General features: G+C 43.2%; 1 protein-coding gene across 3 annotated transcripts in view; it reads right to left on the bottom strand.

The window, feature by feature from the left end:
* erbin (erbb2 interacting protein) overlaps positions 1 to 27,490 on the bottom strand; it is a 244,683-nt gene that overhangs the window by 85,697 nt on the left and 131,496 nt on the right. For all 3 annotated transcript variants that reach the window (XM_085981629.1, XM_085981638.1, XM_085981647.1), the window contains exons 4-5: positions 20,172 to 20,250; positions 12,016 to 12,105 (exon numbers count right to left, since the gene is read on the bottom strand). In XM_085981629.1, coding sequence (XP_085837755.1) covers positions 12,016 to 12,105; positions 20,172 to 20,250 — 169 coding nt within the window. The remainder of the gene's footprint in view (positions 1 to 12,015; positions 12,106 to 20,171; positions 20,251 to 27,490) is intronic.

Below are 27,490 nucleotides of genomic sequence, written 5' to 3'. Positions count from 1 at the left end.
ACTCGTCTATATTAAATTTTATCTGCCATCATTCTGCCCACTTATAAATCGCTTCCAATTCATTGAAATTTCTGAGCTGGTTCCTCAGAATCCACTGCCCCTACCTGTTTGGCATCAACTGCATATATCGCCAATTCACATTAAGATTTTGAATCTTAAGTCATTGATGTAAATTAAAAACAGTGATGATCACAACCAATCTGTAGGGCATCCCATAGGATTCAATACATAAATATTTTAAAAAGACTTTAATTTTAATTACTTTAGTGGTAGCATACAGGATTCAGCAAGCTATCTTCTACAAGTTATGCTGCTCTCGAACAATGAAAGGAGGCCTGGCACTTGCCCACAAAGACTTACAGAAACATGTCACTTTTAACCACACACAGATGCTTCCATAACTTTTTCCAGAGAAGTATTAAATGAGATCTGGATATTGCAATCCAAGGAAGATGAAAATACTTGCTTTAATAAAATTGACTATTTTTGTCTATCCGCTTACATAAACAAAGTCTCTCCGCTGGCCTTGTCCAAGAGGTACTTCAAGACAATGAACTGCTGTCAACTGCAGGCATGTGGCTGTCACATTTTAGATGGCACTCAAACATAACTGACCTGATCTCCATACAGCTGGCGGCAACAAAAGACCCACTTTTTTTTTGTAAAAGTTGCCATTTGCAGTCTGAATAACTGTCTCTTCTTTTGGTTTGCTAAATGCAGAGTGTCTGTGCTTTTGTTGCAATCATGCAGACACAGAATTGTCAGAGAACTTTCAGGCCCGCTCTGCTGGTCAATAAGACAAATTGACTCTTAACATGCCTTCATTTTCTATTTTATTTTTAAACCCTTGGTTTTATTTCCTTGTATGTTATTATAGGTCATCCTCTTGCAGTGGTTTCACTGAATTCCTAGCTCATCACAGTTAGAGTATTTGGTTATTGGGTTCTAACCTTTTTCTTTTTAAATTCAGCGGATGTGCAGTTGGAACACTCCATTCTTGCAAAGAAGAATCAGTCTCCAGCCAGCCTACAGGAGACCAGATGCAAACTTAAAAACAGTAGACTAATGCAAGAGTTCCCATGACCCAAGCTGAAAAGGTGAAGAAAAGTCATCCAAAGTATTATGCCAATATCATGACTTTGGTTATTCAAGGGGCATCTTTCAACTAGTTTTAAAACAATGGGTGCTAATATATTTAAGAGATGTATGCATCGCTCCAAAATACATCATTACAACAGTCAAATCAAATCCAAAAGACTGCTCCTCCTGAAAAGGTTCAATTAAAGCTGCAAATTTATACATATTAGCCCGTAATTTGCAGTCAGCGGCAAAGCAAAAACGTTTGTCGCTGGCCCCGAAATAAGCTCCCCAGAAAGATCTCATGATCTCTGTGGCGAGAAGTTCGGCTTTTCCGACACGTAATTGAAATCAGCACAAGTTAATGGGGAATCCCTAACGCGAGCTGCTGTGATGTCAACAAGCTATCTGAGCAGCCAAACAAAATGCAGAATTCTCAGATAGCGAACCAGGAAGTGGGTAAGCTCCTTTGATATTAACTTTTAAAAAAAATGTTAGATAAAGCAAAACAAACATTGGGGCTCTCAAATGGGGAAAAGGCAAACCCGAAATAAAGGTAAACGAACTTTAAAATTTTTTTTTTAAATGTTAATGTTCACAAAATGGATAAATTTGACACTACAAAATTAAAATTAATTTCAGGCCCTTAACCTTTGTTTAGTAGTCAATGTCCTTGCTGGGGTGGGAGGGAGGGGTTTACTAGCGCTGTTAAGGAGGGTTTCAACTAATGTGGAGGTCTAAGACAGGTTTACAGTGCGTGTGTGGGAATGCATGAAGCATGGTAAATAAGGTTGGTGAGCTGCAGGCGCAACTGGTCACATGGGAATATGATGTCATGGTGATAAATGAGACCTGGCTCAAAGAAGGGCAGGATTGTTTTTTAAATATTCCTGGATATAAAAGGCGGTGTGCAGGAAAGAAAGGAGGTGGGGTGGCAGTATTGGTTTAAGGAGAAAGTTACAATGCTGAAGAGAGAGGATGTCTTGGAGGGGTCACGGTCAGAATCTATAGAGGTGCCATTACACTACTAGGTGTGTTCTATAGGCCATCAACTAGTGGGAAAGATATAGAGGAGCAAATTTGCAGGGAAATTAGAGAGGGGCACAAGAACTATAGAGTAGTGATTATGGAGGACTTCAATTATCCGAATACAGACTGGGATAATAGTGTAAAGGGCAGAGATGGGTAAGAATTTCTGAAGTGTGTTCAGGAGAGCTTTCTTAATCAGTACGTTTCCAGCCCAACGAGGAAGGATTGCCGGATCTGGTTCTGCGGAATGAGGTGGAGCAAGTGTCAGTAGAGGAACATTTAGGGAACAGTGATCATAGTATCATAAGGTTTAGATTAACTATGGAAATGGACAGGGAGCAATCTGGAGTAAAAATACTTACTTGGAGGAAGGCAAATTTCAGTGGGTTGAGAACAGATCTGGCCTGGGTAAATTGGAATCAAAGATTGGCAGGCAAAACTGTAATCGAACAATGGGCTGCCTTTAAAGAGATGGCTCAGGTATAATCGAGGTACATTCCCACGAGGGGGAAAGGTAGGGCAACTAAAGCCAGAGTTCCCTGGATGACGAAAGAGAGAGAGTGTTAGATGAAGCAGGAAAAGGGTGCGTATGACAGATGTCAGCTTGAGAATACGTGAGAATCAGGCTGAATATAGAAAGTTCAGAGGGGAAGTGAAGAAGAAAATAAGAGGGGCAAAGAGAGAGTGTGATAATAGATTGGCAGCTAACATAAAAGGGAATTCAAAAGTCTTCTATAGGCATATAAATAATAAATGGGTAGCAAGGAGGAGTGGGGCCGATTAGGAACCAAAAAATGGAGACCTACGCATGGAGGCAGAGGGCATGGCTGAGGTACTAAATGAGTACTTTGCATCTGTCTTTACCAAGAAAGATGCTGCCAAAGTCAGTGAAAGGAGGTAGTGGAGATACTGGATGAGATAAAAATTGATCAAGGAGGTGGTACTGGAAAGGCTGTCTGAACATAAAGTTAATAAGTCACCAGGACTGGATGGGTTGCATCCTAGGATGCTGAGTGAGATTAAGGAGGAAATCGTGGAGGTACTCGCCGTAATCTTTCAATCCTTCTTACATACAGGGGTGGCGCCAAAGGACTGGAGAATTACAAATGTTTACACCCTTGTTCAAAAAAAAGGGTGCAATGATAAACCTAGCAACTACAGGCCAGTCAGTTTAACCTCGGTAATGGGGAAGCTTTTGGAAATGATAATCAAGGACAAAGTTAACAGTCACTTGGACAAGTGTGGATTAATTAAGGAAAGCCAGCACGGATTTGTTAAAGGTGAATCATGTTTAACTAACCTGATCGAGTTTGAGGAGGTAACAGAGGGGGTTGATGAGGGCAACGCGGTTGACGTGGTGTATATGGACTTCCAAAAGGAGTCTGATAAAGTGCCACATAATAGGCTTGACAGCAAAGTTGAAGCCGATGGAATAAGAGACACAGTGGCAGCATAGATACGAAATTGGCTAAGTGACAGGAAACAGTAATGAAAGGTTGTTTTTTTTTTGTTGTTTTTTTTTATAAAGACTGGAGGAAGGTATACAGTGGTGTTCCCCAGGAGTTGGTACTTGGACCACTGCTTTTCTTGATATATATTAATGACTTGGTCTTGGGTGTACAGAGCACAATTTCAAAATTTGCAGATGACAAAACTTGCAAGGTTAGTGAACAGTGAGGAGGATAGTGATAGACTTCAAGAGGACATACAGGCTGGTGGAATGGGCGGACACCTGGCAGATGAAATTTAACACAGAAAAGTGCGGTGATACATTTTGGTAGGAAGACCGAGTAGAGGCAATATAAACTAAAGGGTACAATTCTAAAGGGGGTACATGAACAGAGAGACCTGGGGATATACGTGCACAAATTGTTAAAGGTGGCAGGGCAGGTTGAGAAAGCGGTTAAAAAAGCTTACGGGATACTGGGCTTCATAAATAGAGGCATAAAGTACAAAAACAAGGAAGTTATGAAGAACCTTTATAAACCACTGGTTTGGCCTCAACTGGAGTATTTTGTCTAATTCTGGGCACTGCACTTCAGGAAGGATGTGAAGGCCTTAGAGAGGGTGCAGAAAAGATTTACGAGAATGATTCCAGGGATGAGGGACTTCAGTTACATGGATAGACTGGAGAAGCTGGGGTTGTTCTCCTTAGAGCAGAGAAGGTTGAGAGGAGATTTGATAGAGGTGTTCAAAATCATGAGGGGTCTGGACAGAGTAGATAGAGAGAAACTGTTCCCATTGGCGGAAGGGTCGAGAACCAGAGGACACAGATTCAAGGTGATTGGCAAAAGAACCAAAGGCGACATGAGGGAAAACTTTTTTACGCAGCGAGTGGTTAGGATCTGGAGTGCACTTCCTGAAACGGTGGCGGAGACAGACTCAATCATGGCTTCCAAAAGGGAATTGGACAAGTACCCGAGGAGAAAAGAATTTGCAGGGCTACAGGGAAAAGGGCGGGAGAGTGGGACTAGCTGAAGTGCTCTTGCAGAGAGCTGGCACAAGGCTCGACGGGCCGAATGGCCTCCTTCTGTGCAGTAACCATTCTATGATTCAATACACTGTTAAAACCCAAGTTACACCTTATCCAAAAGGGTCCAACATTTAATGGGGTATTTAATAGCGATATTACCGCAGAAGAGACAAAGTTCCTGTCAGTTTCCAAGATTTGACAGATTACACTGATTGCCAGCTGTGGGGCGGGGGGGTCACAGTGTAGCCAGTGTCGGAGCAGTGAATGATTGACCGCAACGTCAGGATTTCCACGTTAGGATGCGTGTGCGCTACACGCCTTAGAGGCAGTGCAACGAAGATTCACTAGATTGATTCCTGGAATGAGAGGGCTGTCCTATTAGGAGAGAGAGAGCAGATTGGGCCTATACTCTCTGGAGTTTAGAAGAATGAGAGGTGATCGCATTGAAACATACAAGATTCTGAGGGGGATTGACAGGGTGATGCGCCATAAATTGTGGCGATGGGCTTACAGTCGGGGGTGAGGTTAGCAAACAGTGGGGGGGGTGGGACTCAGTGTGGAGAGGTTGCATCTGGTGCGCGGCGGGCAATTTGGAGGCTGCTGGCTGCGGACTGAGAGTGGGGGGAGGGGGCCACCGTACGCCATCGTAACGCTTTTGAGGTGGCACTGGAAATCCAACCCCAGTAGAACGGCAGCGCAGAGGTCGGGCAGGACCAGGAGTTTAAAATTATTGAACAGTCCCGTCTACTACTAGTGTCACCACGCAGTAGCCGCCAATGTCTGCTGACTGGGACTCGGAGGCCATAGAAATCCGCTGGTGCGCAGGCAGGACTGGGAGAGAGCAACGCCGCACCGTGTCGGGGTGGATGAAGCTCTCTGTGCTCCCGGAGTCAAAAAGGCAGTTTATTGCATGGCCGTTTACCTTAACGTCCATTTTGGACCGAGCTAGTTGGTGCGGTCTCGTTTGGTCCAGCGTCACAGAGGCCAGCGTAGGGGTCAGTGTGTCGCTGCGGGTATCAGATGGGGGGGGGGGGGGGTTGGCGGTCTGCTGCGTCCCGGCTGGTGTCCAAGATGGCAGCGTCCATGATTCCCATGTGGCTGGAGTCGTCCAAGATGGCTGCTGCTGCGGTGGTTCGCACATGGCTGGGGAGGCCCAAGATGGCGGCCCGCACGCGGCGCTGTTGGTGGCCCAAGATGGCGGCTCGCACGGCCCACACACCGCGCTGCTGGCGTTCGGGGTGACTTTGGCCTTGCAGACGCTGGCGTAGTGTCCCTTTTTCCCGCAGCCCGAGCAGGTCGCATTCTTCGCCGGGCAGCGCGCTCTGGGGTGTTTGGCCTGGCCACAGAAGTAGCATTTCTGGCCTTGGGATACTGCTGTCTGGCTTTGGGACACTGCTGCGGTAGTTGGGCCGTTGTTGGGCTGTGGCTGGGGTGGCACGGTGCTATGGGGCTGTCCTACCGTGTCCCAGGTTGTCGTTCCCCGCGGCGTCCACGGTGCAGAGGAGTAGGCATCCATGCCCCGGAAGGCTGCGTCCAGCGTTAGTGCGATGTCGGAGGCTTTGTCGAGGGTGAGGTCACTCTGCTCCAGCAGTCGCTGTCGGGTGTAGTTGGACCTGTGGCCCGCTACAAAGGCATCCCGGATCAGTTCCTCTGTGTACTTAGTGGGCGTTACCGCCTTACACCCACAGGCCCGGCCAAGCACGGACAGTGCTCGGAGGTATTCCTCAGTCGATTCCCCAGGTTGTTGCTTGCGACTCCCCAGAAGGTGCCTAGCGTATACTTCGTTCACAGGGCGCGTGTACTGGGTCTTGAGGAGCTGGAGGGCGGCTGTGTACGAGGTCGCGTCCCGGATGACTGAGTACACTCGGTGGTTCACCTTGGAGATCAGGACAGACAGTTTGTCCGCATCCGTTTCGACCGCAGTGGAGGCAGTCAGGAATGTCTCGAAGCACGTGAGCAAACTTGGTGGAAGCGTCCGCTTCCCGACTGTCCAGGTCCAGGCATGCTGGTGTGAGGATCTTCTCCATTATAAAAAATTTAGTTAATAAAATTGATGCGCCATCAATTACTCAAAAGACTGAGGTTGAGCAAGTAACAATCAGGCTTTTATTAACTGAAGAATGAAGGTCTTGTCTCGAGTGGTCGACCCGTCCAGAATACTAAGGGACTGGGAGGTAGTCACTTATATACCTGGAATAGTGGGAGGAGTCAGCCGAGGCATGTCCAGAGCTGTACCTAGTGGAATACACATACAGGCACAGACAGGTATAACAGTGGTTTACCACACAGGGTAGATGCCGAGAGGTGGTTTCCCTGGGCTGGAGAGTCTAGAACTAGGGGGCATAGTCTCAGGATAAGGGGTCAGCCATTTAAGACTGAGATGAGGAGGAATTTCTTCACTCAGAGGGTTGTGAATCTATGGAATTCTCTACCCCACCCCAAAGGGCTGTGAATGCCGAGTCGTTGAATGGATTCAAGGTTGAGATAGATTTTTGGACTCTAGGGGAATCAAGAGATATGGAGATCGGGCGGGAAAATGGAGTTGAAGCCAAATATCAGCCATGATCTTAATGAATGGCGGAGTAGGCTCGAGGGGCCATATGGCCTACTCCTGCTCCCAATTCTTATGTTCTTATCCTGGAGTAGCGGTCAGTTTCAAAGGTTTAAGAACAGCGAACACTGTTCATTCGTTGCTATTACCTACCGTAAATTCCGGGCCATTCCATTTTTTCTTTAAACTACAGTTTTCACTCTACAGTGTTTTGACAGAAAGTCCCTGTAGAAAGGAACACCGTAACCCAATTCAAGATGCAACAGGTAGAATGAAAAGCTTAGTATGAGAACTTAATTCTAAGAGTGATTATTGACGAATTGTAGCCAGGATCTCCTCCTCCTCCAATGGGGAAAGGAGCTATCTAATTAGAAGCTACAGCAAAGTAATAGCAAAGACGACAGGCAAATTTTACATTCCCAGTCGTTGCAAATTCAACAGCATTCATATTTGATAAGTGTGTACATTACTCCATTAGAATTCCTTTCAGGAAGAATTTTTAAAAAGGTAGCCCAAGTACTGCCCTGATGACATGAGGAAGGATGGTTACTGAGCAAGAAATAAAGAATTAAAAAAAACAGAAAATGTTGGAAATGCTCAGCAGGTCAGGCAGCATCTGTGAAAGAGAAACAGATTTAATGCGTCAGGCCAATGACCTTTCATCAGAATTGGAAGAAGTTAGAGATGTAATGGTTTTAAGCAAGTACAGGGGCAGGGCAAAGGGTGGGAGTTGGAAGAGGGGGGGAGGAAAGAACAAAAGGAAAGGTCCGTTACAGGGTGGAAGGCAGGAGAGATTAAATGACACCATTACCAGCATCTGCTGTCCAAAAAATGGGAGCAGTGGTTATGAGATGAAATTGTTTAACTCTATGTTGAAGGTTGTAAAATGTCTAATCGAAAAATGAGGTGGTGTTCCACACCAATTGAGCTCCATTGGAACAGTGTAGGAGGCCGAGGACAGAGAGGTCAGAATGGGAGTGGAAGTGGGACGGAGAAATAAAATGGCAAGCGACTGGAAGCTCAGGGTCATGCTTGCGGACTGAACAGATGTGTTCAACAAAGTGATCACCCAATCTGTGTTTGGTCTCCCCAATGTAGAGGAGACCTATATCGTGAGCAGCGAATACAGTGTACTAGATTGAAAGTAGTACAAGCAAGTCACTGGTTCACATGGAAGGAGTGTTTGGGGCCCTTGACGGTGAGAAGGGAGCTGGTGAATGGGCAGGTGTTGCATCTCCTGCGCTTGCACGGGAAGGTGCCGCGAGAAGGGGAGCGAGTGTTGGGGGTGAGGGAAAGAGTAGACCAGGGTGTTGCTGAGGAACAGTCCCTTCGGAATGCTGAAAGGGGAAGATATATTTGGTGGTGGCATTGCGCTGGAGGTGGCAGAAATGGCGGAGAAGGATATGTTGAATATGGAGACGGGATGGGTAGAAGGTGAGAACAAGGGGGACCCTATTGTGGTTCTGGGAGGGAGTGGAAGGGGTGAGTGCAGAAGTATGGGAAATAGGATGGTCAAGGGCCCTGTCATCTACAGTAGAGGGGAATCCTCGGTTGAGAAAAGACACATCAGAAGCACTGGTATGGATGGTGGCATTGTCGGAACTGATGCAACGGAGAAACTGGGAGAATGGAATAGAGTTCTTACAGGAAGCAGGATGTAAGGAAGTGTAATTAAGGTAGCTGCGAGAATCGGTGGGCTTATAATAGAAATTGGTCAACAGTCTATCCCCAGATATGGAGAGAGAGAATTCGAGGAAGAGTCACAGATGGACCACATGAAGGCGAGGGAGGGGTGGAAATTGAAAGCAAAGTTGATGAAATAAACCTTCCAGCTGAGAACAGAACCACGTGAATAAGAGCTTGATGAGATCCAACAAAGTCGAGAGAGCACACGCTTGAGAAATTGACTTAAGGACTGGCATTTTCAACAAAGAAAAAGAGACTTGCATTTATATAGCACCTTTCAAGACCATCAGACGTCTCAAAGCGCTTTCCAACCAATTAAATGCTTTTGGAGTGGAGTCACTGTTGTAATGTGGGGAAACGCAGCAGCCAATTTGCACACAGCAAGCTCCCACAAACAGCACTGTGATAATGACCCGATAATCTGTTTAAGTGATGTTGATTGAGGGGTAAATATTGGCCAGGACACTCCCCTGCTCTTCTTCGAAATAGTGCCGTGGGATCTTTAACGTCCACCTGAGCGCGCAGACGGGACCTTGGGTTAACGTCGCATCCGAAAGACGGCACCTCTGACAGTGCAGCACTCCCTCAGCACTGCACTGGAGCGTCAGCCTAGCTTTATGTGCTCCAGTCCCTGGAGTGGGACTTGAACCCACAACCTTCTGACTCAGAGGAGACCGGGCTACCCGCTGAGCCACAGCTGACGCTCAACAACAAAAAATTAACAGACTGAACTACATTTTGTGAACCATCAGTATGCAGAATACAGTTATGGATGTGATGAGGCACCCTGGAAAGGTAACTTTGATCTGTGCTGGGAACTTACCCAACACGAGAACGGGGAAGCACCTGATTGCTAGCACCAGGTACTAAAAAAAAAATTATCCCACAAGCCCAGTAACATTTCAATATAAAATGTTGTGTGGTTTATGATTCATTTATTCATTAAATCGATGGGGAGAGGATCTCCAAAGTATTATATTCATATGCACAAAAAATATGGTCACCGCTTGTCATCATCTCACAACTTGTGCAGATTTGTGGCATTAGGAATTATACGTAGAACTGTTCTGATGAAAGGTACATACCCAAAACATCATAACCTGTCTTTTCTCTTTGCTGATTCTGACTGACCTCCTGTGTAGTTCCAGCATATCTAGTTTTTTTTTTCTTTTTATTAAAGTTGTGGGTTTGAATATGCAAAAGAATGACAGCAAGATGTGGGTCAAGAAGTGCACATTACAACTGCTGAAAAACCATCATGAGAAAATGGCGGCACACTGTCCCTTCGGCTATATTCTATAAAGCAATTAATAGACAGCTATGTCATCAGAAACTGGAAAATGACCCTTTTTCCCTTTGTACAATATACATTTCAAGTTAAAAACATTATTTTTGGTGCATACCATTACAAAAGAAAAAATTTCACCGTCAGTCATAATTACAATGGAGAAAGAGATGCGTGTGCTTTAAAATAGCTGGGTAACTTGTTAACCGAACCCCATATCCAGCTGGAACTCGACGCTGAACGGCAAGTGCTGATTGCCGTGTACTCGAGGCTTTCTGCATATGTCATCAAGTGAAAGGAAGCTCCTTGCGGGTCAATTATTTAGGTCGAAAGAATAAAATATGCCTAGATATTCTATTATAATTCACATTTCTTTTAAGCAGATTATGTAAATGCAGCAGTCCACTGATTTCCTAATTGCATTCTGAGAGTTTCATCTCTCGTCAATGTTTAAATAGATGAATGCACAGAAGCAGCTTTACCCAAGTATTCAGATGAAGTACTAAACATGTAAAGTAAAATGTTGTTTATATCACACATTTCTTGCCCATTTGGCATCCATTATTTATATGGAAGTGTTTGAATTCTAGATGGAGCAGCTTTGAAATAGTTTCCTCCCCCCACCACCTCAAAAATCTATGCTTCCAAAATGAGTTCATTTTTATTCATATATTCCATCACAGGAAGTAAACATCTAATTTAGAGAGGATATGCACACGCGCACCTGCAACATATACTAAAACAAGCCGTCATCATTTTAAGTTGAGGCTTTTATTTAAAATAGTACCAGGTACATTTTAGCAGTATTCGACAAAAGCCAATATAGTATTTTACCTTCATCTGCCTTGTTTGTCCTGCTATGCGAACAACTTCAAATAAAAAATAGCGCCATCACAAAATCCATTACACAAAACACATCTTCGGAGACTTTTCCAGATATGCAGGGCAGCAAAATGACTTACACCCTGGTGTGATCTTATGATTATTACCCTACCTAGCAGTACAACTTTCATACCAGTGTGAATAGATCAGTTTTACACTATGGTGCAAAGCATGTGGGGTACGGAAGGTTGAAAGCAACAGCATGGATTCATGAAGATAATTTTAACCAGGGCCTCTACTTCATCCTCATAAATCATTTTTCTGCTCACATTTGCTTTTTTTTAAAAAAAAATTGAAAGCAGGACCAACAGCTTGATTACCAACTTGGAATGAATTACCATCACCGAAAGCAACATTTTGTGGGAATAAAACTTCAATATATGTTTAAACAAACGACAAAAGTGTAGCATTTTTAACTCCTGCCATAAGAATATCTCGCCGGTCAAAAAAGTGTTCATAGCATCATTTAGCTCACCTATTGCTCAACTGAGCAACAAGGTACCAACATTAAATGCACTATGTACATTTGAATAATGCTTAAAAACGCACATCCAAGGTCAAACACGAACTTTTATTGCTGGACTGACGTTTCAGACTTGTGCATGTGTGATGGTTCCTTGCACGAACCCAAATAATTTTGTTCTATTACAAATCTGCACTTGCACAACAAGAAAAAAAAGGATCAACTGGAAAATATGCCATGGCAGATGATGTGTCATCCTCCAAGGGGAAAAAAGAGATTGAATCAACTAGGCTACTCATGGACACCTCCATCAGCCACTCTCGGACCTAGAGGACTATTCACTATTTCACTTATGGGGTGTGCCACATGGTCAATGGGAAAGTAGAGGAAAAGTGGGGAATGGGAAAGTAGGGGACAGTTTTATAGGAATGCATTACAGTACTGAACAAATGCCATTCAGATAGAAGAGAAGCTTTAATTGGTTCAAAGTAATCAGTTAATCCATCAAGTGAAAGCATTACTATTGAGACATGATGTATTTGGGTTTGGGAATAAAAGGGCTTACTTACCTTCCAAAATTTGCTGGCAAAAACTCCAAAAAGGCATCATTTAGGTAAAGTTGAGTCAAGTTCAGTAACTGTGTGAAGCCATCAGGAAGCCTATAAGGGAGGGGAAGAAAATGGAAAAAACTGTTCAATTTTCTGAATGGGTTCAAGGGGAAATTTTTAATACAAGGTATATATAATGATATTAAAGTGAACAATTTTAACAAAAGAGAGGATAAAGAAAAACAATTCTGCTATAAAAAGTCTCAGCTACATCTTCTTCAGATCGTAGGATGACCATATTAGATATCTCATACATACCCTGTTTTGTTTGAAATCTCAACTGAAACTAGGCAGAACATTACTTATAATAGTTATCGGCACTCGAATATGTAATGACTTGCAGCAAATTTTCATCTCAACTGTGCTACCAGTGACAACAAGTGGATGAGCATCGCCCTTGAGGCAGCGGAAAGGATTTCAGAGAAGAGCAGCAAGAATGATTCCAATTTTTGGATCATCGAACCATGAAGTTAGGCCGTTAGAGAAATTTAAAGACAAGGTTTCTAATCCAAGTTATTTAGTTTATAAAGACGGGATACAGTTACAAATTACATTAAAGCAAATCCTTTCTTCACTTGCATGATGTGCTACAATTGATGCAGCTCTCTCCCACCCCCACCACACCAACAAAAGGTTTTCTAAATACCATTCTCTCCCCCCCCCCCCCCCCCCACCCAATAAAGACTGCCATTCAGGAAATAACTTCACCTGCAGCCACTGACTTGTGGAATTGATTAGGGCCAACTGCAATGGATTCCAATTCATTTGAAGCATTAGAAAGAAAATTGAATCAGGAATTGATCTAACAAAGAACAATGGTAATGCTAGATTGTAAAAGAACTGAATGGTATTTTCTCAAAGAACACTAGTACGGGCACAGATTGTTTTCTGTGCTGTGATCTGTCATTTGGCTCAGTGTGTCTGTGCCAGCTCTTTGCTACAGTAATCCAAATCTAATTGCACTGTCCGGCGCTCTCCCTACAGTCCTATATTTTACTTTACCTCAAATATTTATTCAATTTTCTCTTAAAAAGATGCAATGGTTTCTGCCTCAACCATCCCCTCTGGCACAGCATTCTATACTCCAACAACTCTCTCCATGAAGACCTAACTTAAAAACATAAGAAACAGGAGCAGGAATAGGCCACTTGGCCCCTCGAGTCTGCTCCACCATTCAATAAGATCATGGCTGATCTTGGGCTCAAAGCTACTTCCCCGCCCGCTCCCCATAACCCTTCACTCCCTTATCTTGTAAAAATCTGTCTATCTCCACCTTAAATGTATTTAATGACCCAGCCTCCACAGCTCTCTGCGGCAGAGAATTCCACAGATTTACGACCCTCAGAGTAGAAATTCCTCATCAGTTCTAAAAGGGCAACCCTTTATTCTAAATTTTACATGTTAAATTAATGACCCCTCGCCACCGACTCCCCACCCAGAGGAAATAAGCCTTTTTGTATTCGGTCTATCAAAACTCTTCATAATATTAGAAACTTCACTCATGTACTCTATATCCCAATTTATATAACACTATTCAAAGAGGAGCAGGGGACTTATCCTAGTATCCTGGTCAGTATTCATTCCTCAACCAATATCGTTAAAACAGTACGGCCCGGAATTCGTGGTCGGCGATGTAGCTAAGGAGTACGCCGCCCACATCCGAACAAAATCCGCACTTACCTCATGCAAACCTTCCTTCACAAAGACTCTTTCAAATGCTGCAGAGTTGTGCGCTGTGTAGTGGCCCACAGATCCCAGGGACACACCGTCGTGCGTATGCGAACCTGGGATCACGGAGGGCGGTACTCCTTTCACTTTCTGACTCTTAGTTGCGGAGTTGCCCACAACTCATTTAAAATAAAATAGCATTTCTGGCTGCTAAATTATTAATAAATTACGAACATTGCAATAGTATAATACACAAACCAAGATTATAATACACAAACCTATAAATTACAGTCTTATCGTCCTATCGAATTTATTTCTCCTCCAGTAGACTAACTAACTTGATTAATTTAAATAATCTAAAAATCGAGAGTTAAGGGCTGGATTTTGTCAGTGGGGATGTGATGAGGCAGGACTCCCACTTTTTGGGTTGTAGTCCCGCCTCCATCGATTTGTGGCCAACCCACGCGATTTTCCCTTGATTGACCTTGTTGAGCCCGCCCAGTGGGCTCAGCAGGCCAATTAAGGGACACCCGGTTACAGGTGACGTCAGGGATTGACATTTCATCTGTCAAGAGCTTTTGACAGATGAAATATCAGCGTTTGACAGCTCTGTGAAGCTGTCAAACACTGACAATCTGACTTCTAACTTGAGTCCTTCTCCACAGACTCAGTTAGAAATCTCTCCAGAACAGAAAGTAGAATACTGCAACTTTTGACAGCTCGCGGCCATTCTGCTTTCTGTGCCGGTGAGAGAGGGCTTCCAGAGACCCGGGGGAAGGAAGCCTGCATTAGTAAGTAAAACTTATTTTAACACTTTACATACACCAAACACACTTACCTCTGCACTCATGTGCACATCACTCACCTGAACACCGGACATCTCAAACCCTCCAAGCCCTTCAGCCAGACGGCCCGCCTCGCTAACGGCGTGGTTTGGAGCCGTCGGGCAGCCCACACGCCACGGCTAAAAATAGGGATTAGGCCAAAAAACTACCTGTTAACAGGCAGTTAATTGGCACTAATCCCCTTCCTGCCTCGGGGAGGCAGCTCCCAGCACAGGTCGGGTACCCACCTCCTGGAAAACGGGCATGGAGGCAGGTTGGGTTCATGCTCCCCGATTCTGCAATTTTCCCCCCACTCCCGCCTCCAAACCCACCTCCATAGGGCTTGGAAATTCGAGCCCGAGTGTCTGATAACATGAGGAAATCATGAAAATGAATTAAATCCTACCCAAATAGAAGTTGGGAAACAATTAAACCGAAACTACAAAAGGTTTTTGGGCAGCAAAGACGGTGTCACAAAAAGGCCCGGTTTTCTAACTCGAACAAATGAAAGTTTCTTTCAAAGTTTGCATCCGCTCAGACATAAACCGGTGCCTCATTGTTATAGGCTATAGCATAAACAAATACAATTTTCTCATTTCTCCACCCCCACCCCCCTCACCACACCTTACGCTGTGCAACAGGCTCCTGCCCCTGCTTGCACCAGACGTAAAAAATTTCAGGGTAATTAATGCACAGTAGGTGGGCAATTAGCCCAACTTTTCACCAGCACGTTGATTTGAATGGGTAGGTGAAGCGTGCAGCGAAGCCGACTGCAAGTTCGAGATTTAGCACACGTGCTTGAATCCTGAACTTGTGGTCAATTTCAAAGTTGGTATGGCAGTGTACTTTGAGAGTACGCCATTATAGCAGCCGTGAATGTAAATAAATTATTTGATCATTTAAAAAAAAAAAAATTATTCAGCCATGGGATGTGGGCATCACTGGCAAAGCCAGCATTTATTGCCCATCCCTAATTACCCTCGAGAAGGTGGTGGCGAGCCGTCGTCTTGAACTTCTGCAGTCCATGTGGTGAAGGTACTCCGACAGTGCTATTAGGTAAGCAATTTCAGTATTTTGCCCCAGCGACGATGAAGGAAGAGAGTTATGTCTCCAAGTCAGGATGGTGAGAGACTTGGAAGGGAACTTGGAGGTGATGGTGTTCCCATGAGCCTGCTGCCCTTGTCCTTCTAGGTGGTAGAGGTTGTCAGTTTTATGCTGTCGAAGAAGCCTTGGCGAGTTGCTCCAGTGCATCTTGTAGATGGTACACACTGCAGCCACAGTACGCCGGTGGTGGAGGGGGTGAGTGAATGTTTAAGGTGGTGGATGGGGTGCCAATCAAGTGGACTTTTGTCCTGGATGGTGTCGAGCTTCGAGTGATTTTAGAGCTGCACTCATTCAGGCAAGTGGAGAGTATTCCATCTCACTCCTGACTTGTGCCTTGTAGATGGTGGAAAGGCTTTGGGGACTCGAGGGGTGAGACACTCGTCGCAGAATACCCAGCCTCTGACCTGCTCTTATAGCCACAGTATTTATGTGGCTGGTCCAGTTAAGTTTCTGGTCAATGGTGACCCCCAGGATATTGATGGTGGGGGAATTAGATGATGACAATGCCATTGGGTATCATGGGGAGGTGGTTAGACTCTTGTTGGAGATGATCATTGCCTGGTATTTGTGTGGCGTGAATGTTACTTGCCACTTATCAGCCCAAGCCTGGACGTTGTCCAGATCTTGCTGCATGCGGGCATGGACTGCTTCATTATTTGACAAATTACGAATAGGAATGAGCTCTCTGCAATCATCAGCGAACATCCTCACTTTTGACCTTATGCTGGAGGGAAGGTCATGGATGAAGGAGCTGAAGATGGTTGGGCCTAGGACACTGCCCTGCAGAACTCCTGCAGCGATGTCCTGGGGTGAAGATGATTGGCCTCTTACAACCATAACCATCTTATTGCTGCTTGTAAACCTTGTTGAATGCAAATTAGCTGCTGTGTTACAACAGTGGCTACACTTCAAAAAGTACTTGATTAGCTGTGAAGCACTTTGGGACTTCCGGAGGTCATGAAAGGAGCTATATAAATGCACACTTTCTTTATATTCCCATCCTTTCTTTGGACCCCCAAAAGAACATTACTCACACTTATCCATACTAAATTGTATCCGACACCTGTCAGCTCATTTCTCTAACTGGGTTAGGCCTTTCTGAAGTCTTTTATAATCTTTGTCATTTGCCAAATCTGCTGCTTTTGATTTGTCAACAAATTTTGAGATTGTGCTCTCTATGCCGAATCCAAATCATCTACAGGAAACTCTGGATTTACCGGTACCTAAATAACCAGAAATCTCTGTTAACCGGCAAAATTCAGGAGTAGGTTCAGGTAAGTTTTACTTCATATTAGTGGTCGTTCCTGGATCTGTGGCCGTGTAACTGGGGTTCCTGCACCTGTTGCTATGCAACAGGGACACCTGGATCTGTGGCCGGGGTTCCTGCACCTGTTGCCATGCAACAGGGCCGCCTAGATCTGTGGCAGTGTATGGGGCTCTCGTGCCTTTCACTATACCTCTCTGTAATCCGGACTTTGATAAACCGGCACCACGCCGGTCCTGGATAAAAATAGAGTTTCCTGTATATATATATAAAAATAACAAAAGTGAATCCCTGTGGTACACCACTTCTAACCCTTCACCAACTGAAGTAACACCCATTTACCCCAGCTCGGTTTCCTGCCCATCAGCCAATTTTATATCCATACTGTTCTATTTCCTCTTAGACCATTTGTTTGATTTTTTTCTAACTAGGTTTTTGTGAGACACCTCATCCATATAGGCTACGTCTACTGCATTCCCTTTAGCCATCTAATTATTTTTTTTTTATATATATAAACGATTACATTTGTCAAACATTATCTGCCTTTAACAAATCCATGTTGGCTGTCCTCGATTAACCCACCCATATCAAAATGCTCATTAATTTTAACTTGAGTTATGGATTATAAGAGTTTGCCCACAACTAACATTAAATGAACTGGTCTATACGTACACCATTGATCCATCTCTCCCTTCCTGATTAAAGGCTCTCCAGCTCCACAGCATAATTTGCATATTTGAAGGGTGAAATATTATGACCACAGCCTCCACTATCTCCTCTCTGACTTAATTCAACAGCATAGGGTACATGCCAGCAGGACCTCGTGCCTTATACATACACCGTTCAGCTATTTAAAAAAAAATTGCTTATGGGATCCTGAGTTGCTCTCGAGAAGGTGGTGGTGAGCTGCCTTCTTGAACCATTGCAGTCCGTGAGGTGCTTATTATGTTTCGTAGTGGTTAGTTACAACTGAGTGGCTTGCTAGGCCATTTCAGAGGGCAGTTAAGAGTCAACCGCATTACTGTGGGTCTGGAGTCACATATAGGCCAGACCAGGTAAGGACAGCAGATTTCCTTCCCTAAAGAACATTAGTGAACCAGATGGTTACCATTACTGATACTAGCTTTTTAATTCCAGATTTATATAATTAACTGAATTTAAATTCCCCAGCTGCTATGGTGGGATTTGAACTCACGTCTCTGGATCATTAGTCCAAGCCTCTGGATTACTAGCCCAGTGACATTACCACTAGGCTACCGTTCCCGTTATTCAACAACCAATTCCTTTTCTATCATATAATCTTACAGCACAGGAGGCTGGTCGGCCCATTGTGCCTGTGCCGGCTCTTTGAACGAGCTATCCAATTAATCCCACTCTCCTCCCCCCAGCTCTTTTCCCATAGCTCAAATTTTTTCCTGTTCAAATATATATCGAATTTTGTTTTGAAAGTTACGATTGAGTCTGCTTCCACCACCCTTTCAGGTAGTGCATTCCAGATCATAACACACACAAAAAAAAAAAAAAAAAATTCTCATCTGCTCTACAGCTCCTTTAAAAATTATCTTAAATCAGTGTCCTCTGGTTACAAAAGCACTCGGCAGCAGAAAGAGTTTATCCTTATTTACTCCACCCTAACCCTTCACATAACTGAAGTCCTGCATCCCTGGGATCATTCTAGTAAATCTCCTCTGCATCCTCTCAAAGGCCTTGACATCCTTCCTAAAGTATGGTGCCCAGAATTGGCCACAATACTCTAGCTGAGGCCTAACCAGTGATTTATAATGGTTTAGCATCATTTCTTCACTGAACATTTGTCCTCTGCTACACCCATGTGCTCACTTCCATCCATCATCTGTAAAAATGAATGTGAAACAATGGTTATACCATCATCCTCCACAATTAAACTCCCCCTTTGCTTCTAAGCCCCTCTAACTATTCTTTGACTTTTATATGCTTATAAAAATCCATATTACCATTTATATTATCTGTTGGAATATGATAAATATTCTCTTTGCATTTTTCTAGTCTGCTCTTTCACCTCCCTAATACACTTTCTATATTCATGATTTCTTTAGGATTATTAACCCTAACCTTATTAGACACAATTTAAAATTTGTTTAGTTTTGATCTCTCCATTTATCATAGAAGAAACATAGAAACATAGAAGATAGGAGCAGGAGTAGGCCATTCGGCCCTTCGAACCTGCTCCGCCATTCAACGAGATCATGGCTGATCAGCCAAACCCTAGCACCCGGACCCTACACTGACAGCCATCCCACCCAAGCCCTATCCCCGTAACCCCACGTATTTAATCCCCCCTAACACTAAGGGCCAATTTTTATCATGGCCAATCAACCTAACCCGCACATCTTTGGGCTGTGGGAGGAAACCGGAGCACCCGGAGGAAACCCACGCAAACACGGGGAGAATGTGCAAACTCCACACAGACAGTCACCCGAGGCCGGATTTGAACCCGGGTCCCTGGCGCTGTGAGGCAACAGTGCTAACCACTATGCCACCGTGCTGCCCTTATCCATGAAACTATACTTTGAACATATTTATTTTTTATTCTATCCACCTTATATTTGAAGATATCCCAGTCTGTTTGTTAACTTTTCTGCCTCGTAAATTTGGGCCCTTCATATCTCACTTAGCTTTGCCTTATTTCAGTCAAGAACCCTAAGCTTTAACTCTTCATTATTCCTTTTCAATTTTTACATCAAACCCAACTAGATTGTGTCACTATTCAGAATTGGAAATAGCAAATGACCTCCTTCTGTACCATAAATTCTGATTCTCAAACTCTAGTTCTAACCAAAGAAAACCATTTAAGTTTAGCACTTGAAGGAAGCAAGAAGTGCAGGCACGCAGAATTGAGAATGAGGAAGGAATTTTACTTAAAATTAAATCCACTTTCCGTATATATATTTGTGGGCTGATGTCAGTAATGTTATAAACAAATCATTGCAAAGACTTAAATATTCTCTCTTTATTTTTGCATCCAACATTTCCCCATTACAAATTTAACCTTGTACAAAGAAAAGGAGTACTCAAGTAAATGTGGCACATTATAACCAAACAAGGTGCAAGTGACTAAAACAACTAATGGATAACGGGTAAGATGCCTGGAAACCAAATCCTTCAGCACGACCACCCTGCCGTAGCAGCATCAAACCAAATAAAAGGTCAGTATGTACATAGAAATTAACTGGTGATCATCAATGAATCAACTGGAGGAAAAGTCAATGGAAACTTACTTTGAAATAGGATTTACACTGGCCTCAACAACAGACAGGACCTTGCAGTTTTTGATATTTTCTGGAAATTCTTGAATCCCTGAAAGACACAAGATTTGTTTAATATATGCAATCACTGCATTCATTTAACAGAGACAGTAAAGTGAAAGATGGACTCAGTAAAACAAAATGAGGGCTGTATTGTGCCTAGAAATAAACGCCACAGATAAATATAGAAATGACCTTTCAGATTTCTTTCTGCCACTTTTTTTTTTCCAAGTTTAGTCTAAAGTGTGTATCAGTATTACGGAGCGTAAATATGTTTACATTGTAATAAATCTCCCATGGTTTCTTAAATGGCAAGTCTGACTGATTAAACTACTGTAATCTTGTTCCTACAGCCAGTTGCACCAAGGAAACTGCATTCCTTTCGGCAAACAGTACAGCACAAAACGACTGGATCTTATTAGGCAAAGAAACAGTTTTGCTGGTGGCTTCAGTTTCAGCAATATAGAAGCTCAACCTACTAAATAAAGGCCTTATGTCGTTGGTATTTTGATATCTTGCTAATGGCTGCTCCATGCAGTTTCACTACAGACAATTGCAACACAGAGGACAGTGAAAAGATGTATTATAATTCAATGATTTTGAATAGCCTAAATATCAATCAACCAAATATCATCACCCAGCCCATTCAAATCCATGTATTGATTTATTGTAAAAGATTCAATATCAATATCTGCTCATCACTCAGCTTCTCATTTGCAAATAACAAAATTAAACAACCCAAAATGGGAAGAATCAAAGCTACAATTCCCCACCTAAAAATGTTTTTAACTTTTATCATTCAAAATGACTTCCAAAAAAAAAAACACTTTTGAAATGTGATTAGCAAGGCCACTAGTTTATGGTGACTGAATACATTAAATGAATTTTTATGACATTGGAATTCCAAGATTGCTGCTGGTGTTTGGAGATCATGTTCGGTGATTGGTTTTCCTGCGCAAATTGCAAACCAGAGAAGAATTCTGGAATTTGGGTATTTCGGAGTGAAGATGGATGTACTAGCAATGGTGAGGATTTCTATTCTGAGCAGCTCGTTCTTAGTTCTGACTGGCAGAAACCAATAACGCAGACCAGAGCAACAGCCTTTTTCCACTTACTATTACAATCATGATCTAGTTAGAATGCTACAATGCTGTATGCTGTTGGTACACATCTAGTGTGACATTAAGTGTTTGCACAGAGCAGGCTTGCGGATGATCCTGGCAGATTGTTCCAGTTAGTGAGGTTGCTGAAAGCATATTTTCATCACATGACCCTCGATTTAATTAATACAGGCTGCGATGCTATTACATCAGCATATGGATCGCAAACACGATAAAATGTAAAGGATCCCGTTTCAAATTACAATTCACATTACAACAGTGACTCCACTTCAAAAGTACTTCATTGACTGTAAAGCGCTTTGAGACAGCCCGTGGTCGTGAAAGGCGCTATATAAATGCAAGTCTTTTTTCCCCACCCCCTCCTTTCAATAAAGAGGTATTTTATCCAATCGAAACAGCCCCCTTTCACAGACCATGCACAATCCATTTCAGTTCTCTTATTAAATTTGACAAAAACCTTAATCAGAGGCTAAATTAAAATGTGTGAGGTGGCTCAGCAGAGCATATGACTATGATTAGAAGAGTAAAGTTTAAAACCCTGCCTCACTCGACACTGAAACCACACTATTCTTAACACGCGAGTTGCACAATTTCTCCTACAGATTACAAGGTGGTAAAGAAACAACTGGCAGAGGTACAATACCACATTGCCACAGCCACCACCCATGGAGTGGAATACCTCATTAAGAATCTGCAAGCTGGTATGCCTTTTCAGTCTTGAAAAAGTAAATGTTTATGCAGTTGCACATTACCAGACTATTTTGCCATCTTTTTATTCAGACTAAAACAAACAGATGTTAAACATTAAATCAGGAAACTTAAAGCAAGACCTCTCAACAAGATTCCAATATGTTGAACTTTTCAGCAAGAATATAATTAGTGTAAATTCTGCACACAAGAAAGTGATTCAGCCAGAATGAACCACAAATATTCATTCTAGCTGCTGAATTAGGTACAAATATGGGATGATTAAATTACAACTCCTTGAACATAGAACAGTACAGAAGGAAGCCATTCTGCCCATCACGTCTGCGCCGGAAACATGGTACGTAGAACCATTTCTTATATAGCAACAGAGCATTTCACCAGAACTATTGTCGGACACAAATTAAATAGACAATATATTACACAGAATACAGCTCTAAAAGATAAACTCTGGTCATTTTTTTCCTAAATTGCAAGTTTGGCGCATACTGGCAACACACACCAATCCCTAAAGTGCATCACTCATTCATTTCTGAAAAGGGCTGTTGCACTACACATTTTGCTCTTAAGCACAAGGCCAGTGCCGCACCTTGGAATCAGTTCATCAAGAGTGATAAATCTGCTCTCTGCTTCATCTTTGTAAAAGGTGAAATGCAACCGCAACCAGTACAAGAGTTCTCAGATAGCACCTGGCTGAACTTGTTAACAGAGGCCCAACCAGTCCCCATCCACCACCACCCTCCTCCGCCTGGCTGAACTTGTTCTCACATTGAACAACTTCTCCTTTGACTCCACTCATTTCCTCCAAATCAAAGGTGTTGCTATGGGAACCCGCATGGGTCCTAGCTATGCCTGCCTTTTCGTGGGATATGTGGAACTCTCTTTGTTCCAGTCCTACTCAGGTCCCCTCCCTCACCTCTTTTTCCGGTACATTGATGACTGTATCGGTGCCATTTCCTGCTCTCGCCCTGAACTAGACAATTTCATTCACTTTGCCTCCAATTTCCACCCTTCCCTCACCGTCACATGGTCCATCTCCGACTCTTCCCTTCCCTTCCTCGACTTCTCCGTCTCCATCTCTGGGGATAGGTTATTGACCAACATTCTCTACAAGCCCACTGACTCCCACAGCTACCTGGACTACACTTCCTCCCACCCCGCCTCCTGTAAGACTATTCCATTCTCCCAGTTTCTCCGTCTCCGCCGCATCTGCTCAGACGATGCCACCTTCCACACCAGTGCTTCCGACATGTCTTCCTTTTCCTCAACCGAGGATTCCCCTCTACCGTGGTTGACACCGCCCTCCACCGTGTCCGTTCTATCTCCCGCACTTCTGCCCTCACCTCTGCCCCTCCCTCCCGGAACCACAATAGGGTTACCCTTGTCCTCACCTTTCACCCCACCAGCCTCCACATTCAACGGATCATCCTCTGCCATTTCCGCCACCTCCAACGTGATCCCACCACCAAACGCATCTTCCCCACCCCTCCCCTTTCAGCATTCCATAGGGACCGCTCCCTCCGAGACACCCTAGTCCACTCCTCTATCACCCCCAGCACCCCTTCCCCTTGCACCTTCCCGTGCAAGCGCAAGAGATGCAACACCTGCCCTTATACCTCCCCCCTTCCCACTGTCCAGGGCCCCAAACATCCCTTCCAGGTGAAACAGCGATTTACTTGTACTTCTTGCAATCTAGTATACTGTATTCGCTGCTCACGATGCGGTCTCCTCTACATTGGGGAGACCAAACGCAGATTGGGTGACCGCTTTGCGGAACACCTCCGTTCAGTCCGTAAGGGTGACCCCAAGCTTCCGGTCGTCTGTCATTTTAATTCACCGCCCCATTCCCACTCAGACCCCACCGTACTCAGGCTCTTGCATTGTTCCACAGAAACCCAGCGTAAGCTCGAGGAACAGCACCTCATCTTCTGATTAGGCACTTTACAGCCTTCTGGACTCAATATCGAGTTCAACAATTTCAGATCATAACCTCAGCCCCTATTACATTTTTATATATATTTTTTATCCACACCTTTGTTTTGTGCCCTTCCCCCTTTTTTTCTCTCCCACATGGCAGCTGTCTCATTCTGCCAGTGCATTTCACACCTAATCTAGAGCCGTCTTGTCTCTTTACTAATCCTATCACCATCTCGTCTCGAAAACCTCTTAAATGTCTCTTCACTTCTCTTTTGTTCTTTCATCCCCATTGCCCAGCCCCCAAACTGGCCTTTTAATCTGTTTCATTTCCTGTGTTTTTTCAGTCCTGACGAAAGGTTTCGACCTGAAACGTTGACTATTTCTCTCCACGGATGTTGCCTGGCCTGCTGAGTTTTTCCAGCATTTGCTGTTATTGCTTTTTAAACCTTTGTCCTGTACATATATTTATGCACATGGCTTCACTTTGCCTGACTAAGTGATGCTAGCAATATAATTTTGATCTGTTATTTCTACATCATTCTATGCAAGAACTAGTCTGTAGCTGGTACCTACTGTATAACAGTAACTCAAGGCTTCAGCTTTAATGCATGTTGGATTCTAGTCACTGGATTAGATAAAGCATTCAATCGGTCATAATTTGCTATAGCAAGGCAACTAATAGTGTCCGCCATTAGTTAGACTTGCCCTTGCCCGTTTAATCGCGATGATATTTTGCACCGCAAGTTTTTGAAAGTGCAGCGAGGGGAACCGGGCACTTGGGATCAGGCAAGCAACTGCGTATCTCCTTAACCAAGCAGATTAAAAGATTGTGAAATTAACAGCACGAGGACTGAGAAGGAAGTATAAATTAGGGTGGGTGAATTCAATGACAAATCAGGTACAGGAAGAGAAAAAAAAGAGGGAAAAAAAGATTGGTTTGAGAGAGGGGAGACACACAAAGGAAAAGTAATTAAAAAAATTATAAATTATCTCCAACAAATAACACCTGAAGGAATAATTACACTTGTAATAGTTAATTTTCAGTGCCAGAGAGATTGACTGGCAGTAACTTATCACATTAAAACGTTATTTAGATTGAAATGGACAAGTCTTAACTTTCTGTAGCGAGTTTAGTACATATCTACTGCTCAAACACAACAACTTCAAGGCATTCAATGCATTTCAATGGTGAAGCAGACAGCGAGATGCCATTCTTGCAAAGTTAATAGCAGAGCAGCATATCTCAGACAACAACTTTTCGATTTCCATGTTTAACTGTGCATCTGCTCTCACCTGAAGTTGCTGTAGTATTTGCGCATTTGACAGCAAATTATGGCCCAATGTGTTTGACTAAATCTAAAATCATATTGCCACGATCAGATTACAGTAGCTTTAACCAGTTACAAAAAATGTCAATTGTGCACCAGCTAAATTATAATCAGGTCACTATATCAGAGTTATTTTTGTGGAAATCCTACAAACCTGCTCTGATGATACCAGAGGCTTAAAATACAAACCAATTAATAGAACTAAACAAAGATACTGAATACAAAACAATCCTGAATGGTTGCATTACAGAGAGTCCGGATTTCCCCCCCTTTTCATGCATTATGAAGTAAGTACCTTTGGAAATGTAAATAGATGCTCACAATAAAAGGAGTTCCATTTATACATCTAAAAAGATTCACAGTTCTTCAAATGAGTGGCAATTAGCTGTACTGTATTATTCAGAGCTTTATAAAAATTCTGTAGTTTCCCCATTCCCAGGACATTTCGGATTTCCAGGTACCCAAACACAAAGCATGTAAAACCATGCAATGTTCTAGAATAAAATTATTTCTGCTCCTTTTTGCTTTAAAAAATGAGTCAACTAGTCTTCAGAAATATTAAGAGAATTTAGTAGGGAAATGCATGAAGCATCAAGCAAATTTAATGCAAATTCAAATGTTATACACCTATATTAAACCTTAAACTAAAGCACAATTTACAATAAAACATTTTAAGTTCACGTTCCCTACTAATTTCACTATTTCAAATTAGTCAGATAACGCACTCATCATCTTGGAACAGACAAAAACTTTTTTTGTAAGTTTATGGTTTCTCAGCGAGACTTAAAACTACCCTCTTTACCCAAGTTTATCACTTCCAGACAGCCCATACTGGGGACTGTTGATTCTTACTGGAAATAGTACCTCGAGTACATTTAGCATATCTGTTGCAAATGGGCCAAGCACCCATGTTAACAATATTGGATGACTGGTCTCTACTTCAAAATATGACTGAGGTGGCAGCACCCAAAAAGTGAACTTTTTGATCAAAGGGAATAATGACTCATTTTAACCACTTCTACTACTTTGCTGTTGAAGTCTAAACAAGCTATATTCAAAGTTTTGGTACATGCAGCTTTCAACTCGTCCCATCCCAGAATTAATTCTATTGAACACCACAGATCTCCTTCTTCCCTTCACCCATGTTAATTGCAGATTTTAACCAGACAACGTAGCTCTGTGCCTTCAAAGATATTCATTCTATGGGTTAGTTTACTAGTACTCCTTTGTAATTACTTTATGGCAGGTCAACGTGAAAGTAGAGGATGGATGGGTACAGATGCGTTTGAGGGATGGGGGAAAAATGCAGGCTATTAGCCTTACTTGTGCCTGACGCGCATCCCCCTTTGCCCCATCTTCTTCCCCTTTTGCCCTCAACCTTGTCCCCTCCGCTACCAATCCCTTATGCAGTCCTCTCCAAACTGTTTGCACAGCTCCCTCCTTCGCACCCTCCACTTTCAACACCCACTCACTCTCATCCTCTGTTTTCCCAACAGATAGTAATCTCCATCTCTTCCTCTCCCTTTCCCCCCATCCCACCTCCCACCCCCCCCATGCTTCTCCAGAGGGAAAAGTGAAAATGGAGGGTATAGGGGAAGAGGAAGGTGAATTGGTGTTGGCAGGGTTTTGGGGGGGGGGGGGGGGGGGGGAAAGAGGGGTCAGAGAAGAGACATGGTGAGTGAACGACTAATTATCAGGCAGCGATGGTCACCATCACTTCAGCTAGGCAGGATATGGACCTGGGTGGTCTCAAAGCTATGCAACCAACCACTCACCTTGGAGATAAAGCATTTGATGACTAAATCATAGGTAAGTGAAATTCAAAGAAAACCAGAAAATCTTGATAGAATATGATAAGTTTAACTGGGAAAAAATATTAGACAGAATTATTACAGAATGTGCATATGGATGAAAAACTATATATTCCACAAATTTCTTGGCTTTCAAGCAATTTTGTGCTTAATAACTGATCTTGTTGAGGATGTTGTTTTGAAAAGGTTAATTTTAAAGCGCCACAGGTTAATGTGCTGCACAAAAATTCTAGAATAAAGATACTTAACGGGAGGAGGGCTAATTTCAGCAAATTGAAGAGGAATCTGGCCCGGGTAAACTGGAATCAAAGACTGGCAGGCAAAAATGTAATGGAGTAATGGGCAGCCTTTAAAGAGGAGATGGTCCGGGTACAGTCTAGGTACATTCCTACAAAGAGGAAAGGGAGGGC

This window comes from Somniosus microcephalus, chromosome 1, assembly GCF_052327205.1.
Source record: "Somniosus microcephalus isolate GS21.2 chromosome 1, FLI_Smic_1.0, whole genome shotgun sequence".
NCBI classification, from domain to species: domain Eukaryota; kingdom Metazoa; phylum Chordata; class Chondrichthyes; order Squaliformes; family Somniosidae; genus Somniosus; species Somniosus microcephalus.
Note: the sequence above shows the minus strand (reverse complement) of the source record. Positions and strands in the feature narration are given on the sequence as shown.